The sequence below is a fragment of the Phaethon lepturus genome, unplaced genomic scaffold (assembly GCF_000687285.1).
Source record: "Phaethon lepturus isolate BGI_N335 unplaced genomic scaffold, ASM68728v1 scaffold14940, whole genome shotgun sequence".
Lineage (NCBI taxonomy): Eukaryota > Metazoa > Chordata > Aves > Phaethontiformes > Phaethontidae > Phaethon > Phaethon lepturus.
In genome coordinates, this window is record NW_010514134.1 from 35,658 (window position 1) to 44,258 (window position 8,601).

At 41.1% G+C, this 8,601-nt stretch overlaps 1 protein-coding gene across 1 annotated transcript in view; it reads left to right on the forward strand.

Annotated features, from left to right (window-relative positions):
- BCAS1 (breast carcinoma amplified sequence 1) overlaps positions 1-8,454 on the forward strand; it is a gene marked incomplete at its 3' end in the record, with an annotated part of 32,683 nt that extends 24,229 nt beyond the window's left edge. The window contains exons 8-9 of the mRNA XM_010292130.1: positions 80-283; positions 8,287-8,454. Of these exons, the coding sequence (XP_010290432.1) occupies positions 80-283; positions 8,287-8,454 (372 nt within the window). The remainder of the gene's footprint in view (positions 1-79; positions 284-8,286) is intronic.
- Positions 8,455-8,601: the final 147 nt, after the last annotated feature.

Here is an 8,601-nt window from a genome sequence, read left to right on the forward strand (position 1 = left end):
ACCGGGTGAGGCCTGAACGTGCTGCCGGCGCCTCGTCCTTCACGCCTGCGATAGCTCACGTGTCCCTGTTTCTTCCTAGAGCGCTGAACGGCAGTCTGTTACCTCTGTAAAACCAGACAAAAACGCCCCTTCCTCTCAAGAGCCGCAGACAACTAAGCAGAACACAAAAGCCCCCGAGCCCGCAGCCCAGCAGCAGGCAGCGGCCCCCGAAGCCCCCAGAGAAGTGACGAAGGAGAAGGCGGCGTCCGCTCCGATGCCGCTGAGCAAGCTCTTCTGGAAGAAGGTAGGTCTGCGTTGCGGAGCTCGTCCGCCCCACAGCTCCATCTTCGCGCAGCCTCTGGAGCTACGGCCGAGCATGGCGTCGCACGCTGAACGCGTGAGGGGCGTAAACGATATATGCGGTTACAAATGCCGTCGTGAGCTTTGGGCAGTCGCATACACACGTGGCTAATAACGGCAGTCAGACTCCTGCAGAAGAATCTTATAAAACTGTAGTCTTTTAAGCTTGTTTATACTATTTTTGAATGATATTATGGAAGAAGGAATATTGCTCTGTCAATTCAACACACACTTGTTAAAAATCCTACAGAGATTATAGTACTCTTTACCAAATCATGGCATTAATAGAGATATAGCTATAAAAACACGTTTCACTTTTGAGAACTGTTTGATTTAGTTCTGAATGTCTGAAAACCTGGAATCTGGTGGGTTTATTCTTACCCAATAGAAAAATTTCATACCAGAGTGGATTGGCCTTTAAGTTGGGGCATTGAGGTTGATTGCTTAGGAAGACATATTTTTCCTCAGGTTAAATAACAATTTTAAGTAAAATTAGAACTAACTTTGAAAACATGGATCGTGTTTCCATGATCCTCAGTGGTTTATAAGCTGAAGGCTTATTTGTTTCTCATCTCGTTTAAGAGAAGAGCTGTATTAAACTTTAGTGAACCACTGTATGTTGAATAACTGCTTCTCTGGGCTTCTGTTCAAGTTCAAATCCCAGAAATGAAATGCTTCCAAACACACAGATGTTGACTGAGCAGCTAGCCCTGCAGCTTCTTTAGTTATATTCTCCCTACGGGGCAGTGATTCTGGAGATACAGTTTGGATATGTTACTTACATTAAAAAAAAAACAAAGGTGTTTAGATATTTACAGAGTAAACATGCTTGAAAACAATCTAAGCTTGAAACTTTTGTTACTTGGACTTAATTTCCTGTGGAACTGGGTGAATCAAGTACTTTAAAAGAGAGGAAAGCTGTGAAGAAGGGTAGGGAGGTTTCTTATATAGTTACTATTGCTATGGAAACCTCCTCTGCGTAGTCTAGCTTATTAGAAAACAGAGGTGGGAAGCAGGATGTATGCTGAACATCAGGATGAAATAAGAAAAAAAGAGGCCTTCTAGCAGACGGTTGTATGCTATTTCAGTATAAAACAGAGTAATAAATCTGGTCTGAAGTTCAGTATTTTCCTAATGAAGTAACAAGGCCTTTTGTGTATTTGAGAAAGAAAGAAAAGGCATGTAAGAAGGGAAAGTTCTCATGCAGAAAAATAGTGAAAAATCACTCCTGGTGAGGAGTGATTGGTAGCAATGGTTGGTTTAAAAAAAAAAAAAACAACCTGACTCCGATAAGGTTTTGGTAAGATTTCAAAACCTTATTTTGAAAGATTAACCCAAACCAGTGTAGCTGTAGATATTTTACTGCTCTGTATAATGTAGGCTCTGCTCACGGTGAACACCAGCTCCCCGTGTCTCGTAGCTAAGCTAAACTAGGTCTAGGTAACTACCCTGTGTCTTTTTAACCTTACAACAATCTTCACGTGAAGTTCTGGGATCTCAAACAACTCAAGGGTATAAACCTTGTACCAAAATTTTGTCTTTCACTTCTGTTTGTTCATGACATTGGGTTTAATTTATCCTACTTCATCACTTAAAATAGCTACTTACATCAGTGAATGGAAAGCGTAGAGAGCTCTCTACAACTCTGAGCAGGTTTTGGTGGCTACCAAAAATATTAAGGGTTAGTTAAATCATTTCCCCAAATGCACTGAACTACAATAGTATGTGAAATCTGACTTTTAACTTTCTAAAATGAGGCTATTTCTGCTTAGTTAGAACTTCTTGGGTCTGTCATCGTCCCAAGACTGAATGTTTTTGCAAGTTTTCTGGAGTAAATTTCTGCGGTAGAGAACTGAATTTGGTCCTAAGGATTTAAAAAAACAAAAAATCTGCCTGCTTGAGCAGTGAATCTTTACCTATAAAGGGCTGATGTTGCGTTACTGGATTTCCTTGACAGAGAATAATATTGTATTTCCTTTGATGAAAGACCTTGGTGACCCAGGCAGCGTGAAGCTAAAAAAAAGAAAATTAGGATGGATGTATAAAAAAAAGTCCTTAGACTACAGGTTAGCCTCAAACTCAGCTTGGTTTGGGATTCTGTCTTTTTCAGTGATTTTATCTCTCTTTCTGGCACTCTTCACGTACTGCCCTTTTGCTAGGATAGAGAATCAAAGCTAGCGACTGTTCCAAATAGGTGTAAAATTCAGTCGTGTAGCTTTTTCTGTCGAACTAACAAATAGCAACCACAACACTGAATAGATCCAGGATTCAGATCTAACTTCTCTCTTTCCGGGCAGTCTCTTTTCTATCTTCTGATGAGCTTTCACTTCAAAGTAAACTTAATGAAGTGCCTGTCAACACATTGCAGTTAATGCTGCTGCTCTGACTCCAGACAAATAAACATGTAAAAGAAAAAGAAATAAAATTTTTATTCAACTCCTTAGATGGAAACCACTTTGACTGTATTTGCCCCATTTCCTGATCAGTCTGCACGAGAATTTTCATAACTGTTACTCAAGTGTTTGTCATACCAGCATTTTTTTCAAATACTAGGGAGTATTAATAGAAAATTACAGCTAGTAATTTCACATATTTGTGTTGGAAACCTGGTTTTCAAGACCTTGTAGATATCTGATCGGGGTAGAGAAACATGACAGTTCGTTTGTATCTGATCAAAGCATGCTAGTAAATGATGGATGAAAGTGATTGAGGGAGTATTATTTAGACTGCTCTGTGAATTACCTGTAAAAGTGGATATATTTTTTAAAAGCTAGAATTTTAAGCTGTTGCAATTCTGTTGCCATACAAACACAGAAAAACCTTTCTACCGAGGGGCATTTATGCACTGACAATGCAAACAGCAAACCAGTTAGCTATTAAGGGAAGCAGAATAACACCTTTTATTGCTGAGCCTGCAACCATACCCTGCCATAGGAAAGCAAAGATAAAGATTTGGGTGGAGTGTGAGATAAATCCTGGGCAGTTTTGGCATTTATCAAGTTCCCGTATATTCCAGGCTGGGAGCAGTTTACCTGGAATTTACCAGGAGGGCAGGAGATTCTGGCCATTTTTTTGCTGGGTAAATGGATGAAGAAACTTTAACGAGAATGCCCCCTGGTTGAGGGATTGAGGAGGACAATAAGCAACGGGCTTTTGGGGGCCACTTCACAGCCTGACTGCTGGCATAGCTGCCAGCCTGACAGCAGGGAGGGGGTTAACCTCAACCTGCTTAACCAGGCTTAACCTCCTCAAGCCAGCGAATAAGACCACTGGGACTTGTGAGTCAGAACCACGCTCCTGGGCTGTTCACAGACCGTGATGGTTTAACCACGAGCTGACAGGGGTTAGTACTAACTGGTTAGCAGTCTGAGCTGTTAGAGCTCGGGATGTGCTGAGTGGCACCTTCAGGCAGCAGCTGTAGGTCACCGGGGGCTTCAGCGTGGAGGTCCGCGAGCACACTGATGGCTGAAGCTGAGCTACCTCACCTGCAGCAACCTCGTCGCCTTCCCACGGGCAAAGGAGGGCAGGAAGGTGGGTTAACGTCTCTAACCCTATCTGCTTCCTGCCTGCGAGTCTGTGAGCGGCAGGAACAGAACCCAAGCACGGCTGCTCTTTTAAGTGGAAATGTCCTGAGCAAAAGGTCATCTCTCATATATATTGTTAAGCTAAAAGAAAATCCGATTCATAAAGAAGGCATGACCCAGGAAAAAGAAGAACAGTTCCTTGAGCCTGATGAAACGCAGTGGAGAGTGCCCGTTCAGACTCTAGCAGAAGATCAAAGCAGGGTACAATGTTTACCTCGATTTTGCGGAAAGATGCAGCAAGCAAAAGGAAAACTCCTATCAAAGTTATCCAGGTCACAAGATAAGTTACACTCTAAGGTGACAGTTTGTATGGTCAGGAACCTGGATAAGAAAATAGTATCATAATAGTTCCCCAAAACAAGAACCAGAAGAAGATGCAAAGAGTAGATGCAAACTTTCCACCATGACTGTTTTAAATAAGTTTATTACTAGGGGAAAACTAGAGACACCATCCTGTAGGAGAAGGAAGAATGCTTCCCAAACATAGTGAAACAAAGAGCCTAGTAAAAAGTAAAATACTCTCTGTGGTGCATAACAATAGCTGCTGACTTAGGCTGAACTTATTACAATTTGTGTCTAAGGAAACTGGAAGCAGATTTTGGACCCACGAATCCAGCAACCTCAGTTGATGCAATTTATAGGTATAGGGTGATTAATTATATTTATGAGCATGCTTATGCATTAAAGACCCAGGAAGGTGATGGAGCTGGGCTGTTTGCAAATTATTATTATCTACAAACTGCAGTTTCATCCTAAAACTAGCCACAAGACGTGATATCGTTTTTGTCTGTCTTCCAGATGAAGTAAAAAAGCAACTTAGCCCATTGCTCTAGAGAACTGTTTAGGTTAATGTAACATCGTTCAAAGTTTATGGATATTTTTTTATCTTTGTCAAACTCCTCCTACTACACTTTCAGTTCCTGCCAGAAACACCTCGGTAATTCTCTTGAATGCACAAAAGGAAACTTTTCTTCCAGTTTCTTAGGGGAAACAGGAACAAAAATTAAAAACTCTGTTCTTAAAAGTATGTCAGAAAACCTTCTTAGCTGAAAGGGGTTTTCCCTTCGACTGAAAGGCCATGCACAGGCATTCTCTGCATCTCTGAAGTACACAATATACCATGGTCGTGTGTCATCCGCCTCCAAGAATCTGCCACCTTGATCAGTTTTATCTGAGAGGATTTTGTGATGTCTCTAGAGTTTCCTTTTCTCTCAGCATATCTGAATACCCTGATCTGATTGCATGGCAGTTGTGGAACCTCCAGCCTTGGAGATACTAAAAGCTCAACTTTGGGCGGGAGGTTGGACTAGGCCTCCAGATATATATTTGAGATCACAAAATCGTAAGAGAATATCTTCAGCATCAGTTAATTCAGTCTTACAGAGGGAGGTGGATATACAGGAATGATTCCTGGAGTTAATTATAATAAATATATCATAAAATTTTTAATAGCAAGCCTAAAATCTCAAACAAAATAACATGTAACTTCTGCAACAACCTTGTTATGCCTAATAGTACCAAATTAAAGTAACTGCATAGGTACATTGGGTATTGAAATTTAAAAAAAAAAAAAAAGTAAAAATAAGGTATTCTAAAACAGGATTTAAACTTTTTTAAAGCCTCCCAAGGAAGCTATCAAGAAACGTACAAAAAGTCACTGATTACTTTAAATCAATCTCTCTGAATAGTTGACTATGACTTAGCTCTTTTCTTTATTTAAATAGACAGTGCTTTTCAGAGTTTGGCATCTCACCCCAGGATGCATTTGTTATCAGTAGTGACACTAAGGCCATTGCATAGACATAGATTGAGAGACAAAACTCATTAGGGTTGCAGCTGTAACAGCATAGCAGTAATATGATCCCAAACTGTAATCTTTGAATGATGAGCTCCCAGAAGCTAGGCTGCTGCTTTATTGAGCCACTGTGTCAACTCATGCAATGAATCATTTCCTTCAAGCAAATAGATGGTGAATTGATTATATGTATGTGTGAATAGGCAGAAATATAGATTAAAATTATTATAGATTGATTATCTCCAAAATGTTCATAAATATAAATTAAATCTACAATTCTATGGGGAAGGAGGCTGTGCTGCAGTCATCTCAGGCAGCAAGGGATGAAGAATATTTATTCCCTCATCATTCTTCTCCCTCCTACCCTACCCCCAAAATGCTTGTTTCTGCCACAAAAGAGGAGTAAAGAGCAAAGCAAAATCTCTCATGTTCCTGTAGAAGTTCATGGTGAGTCCCCATCTTGCATGTAGGATCCCCCCAACTCAAAAGGAATGACAGAACTAAAAGGTAGTTTTCTCTCTACTGGGAGAAAAATGCATAAATATATTGAATAGCTTCTGTATCGAGAACTACATAAATTAGGATTTTTTTTTTTGGCTCAGAAAGGAGTTGGTGGAAAGGCAGATGACAGTGGCATACAGAATGACTACTGTAACATAACATAAAAGGTGAACAGGAAAAATAAGTTGTTGCTCAAACTAAAAGCAGTAGAGTATCAAATGAAATTATATAGTGACAAACAAAGTAAGTACTTTTCTTAAAAAAAAAAACAAACAAACATTCTTTAGCTGTAGGATTCTTTGCCACAGGATGCTGCTGGATGTCAGGAACTTATATCAATTCAGAAGTTATTTAGCTAAATTTCTGTAGGAAAAAAAAACATCATGGGCTATTAAACTAAAGATACTACATAGGAATCACTGAGCTGAAGGCAATTAGAAAAGTATATGAGGGCAGTAGTAATGTAAGCTGCTGCTGGAGGAGGCATCCTTTCTTGCCACTCTGAGTCAGGATCTGGGGCTGCAGAGAATCTTTGGTGTTATCTTTTAAATTGTTCTCATGTTCATGTGGCTAAAATTAATTTGGACAAAATAACTAAGAGTCTGCATTACATGTGAGTTCCTGTAAGTACATGTAAAAATTGTGAAATATAAATAATTGAGACTTAGTTACGTCAGTTCTTTCCTACAGTATACATTTCAGCTGTAACTATGCTGTGTTTTTAAGCAGCAGCAGCATGTGCTGAAATGCCAATACCTAGGGTAACTGCTTCTATTTGATTCCGTACTGGAGGCTGAGTGCGCAACTTACCCTGCTCTTATGAGGTTCTGTGCCTTTCCGCAATAAGCTGCAAAATGATAAAGGGCTTGCTTCAGGTCAAATTACCTGGCTCTTAGCATAAGAGCTTCTTTTTATGGCCGAAAGGAAGATACTTCTTTATGAAATTACAATGGGATGGGAATTAATTAGTAGTTCTTGAGGGCACAGAAGAATGTTATTTACCATATTTACCAGGGCAGAAGAGTCAGCTAAGAAACGCATGCTCAGCCTCCTGCCCAGCTGTGCCTCCACCTCCCACAGCAGAAATGTGCCTCCAGTTTGCACACTCTGCACTGCACAGGTCATCTTGCTCATTAAACACACCGAGCATTCCCCGGATAGCCTTGAGAAGGCTGTGCAATGAGGCATGCAGGAGATTAATCAATAAATCTTATGGGGTTCCATATTTCAGAGGAATTTACAAACTGCATGCCAGTGGTTAAAGTACTGTTATAACAGAAGGAACTTCCCAGTAGTTCACAAAAGCACAGTGGGACCCAAACTCCTACAAAGGCAACGTTGCTGAGCACCCAGCAGCTTTGCCTGAACACAAATGAGGGTCATCACTATCAAAGAGGGTGACTGTGACCCGTGGGATTAAGTGAAGTAATAGATGACTTCTTGAGGTACAAGGTAGTTAAGTAGCTCATTTTATATCTTTGCAACTGGGAAGAGGAGCAAGTGCCGTGAATGCGACCAGCCTGGGAACGCTGTGGCTGGGACCTTGTACCTTCTGTATTTCACACTCTATGGGTGCTAAATGGAGTTTTAATGATTAATAAATTGCATGGTGTGTTTTAATTACTTCATCCTTCTCTTTCTTTCGTGTGCAAGCTCCTGGGTGTGATCTTTCTCTCTTTTACTGGTTTTATCTGAGTGTCATCTACTCATGGCACGTGCTATTGTAAGTGCAAGTGATTTTAAGTTATCTTTTAAGATCATAATCAAAGATAAATTATTGTGTTTGGGAGCTGGTAGTGCAATTGAAGAAAGGCTTTTTCTTCAGTTTAAACAAGTGCTTAAAACCCTCCCAGCTTGTGTACTTTTTTAAATCGGGATGAATCAAACTCCTGAGGAAACCTGTACAGTGACGCTGACGTTGCTTTCATGTCACGTTTGCTCCTCATGTACTAAATTCCTGTACTGCGGAAGCACTTGGGTTGTAACCTCTTAAAAAAACAAACACCTCACTGATTAGGCCTTCATGCTTTTTTCCACTTTCTTAACGTTTGCCCAAAATAACCGCAGAACGCGTCGGAAGAGGCAGAGGTGGGGAGCAGTGAAAAAGCAGACGCGTCTCTAGAAGCTGCGGCTCCTGCCAAGGACGAGAGCGGCAGCCCAGAAGCTGCAGAAGCGAAACCCAGGAGAGAAGAAAGTAAAACCCCCAAGGCAAACCTGAGGAAGTTTTTTAAACTGGTAAGCGAGACCCGCGAGTGCCAGCTGGGCGCTGCGTTCGCTGCGAGGCCGCGGGGGGCGATTCTTGGAAAAAAAAATCTTTTGCGGGCGGTAAGAGTGCGTGACCGAACCCGCGCCCCAGGCCAGCGGCGTGGCCGTGGGGGGAGC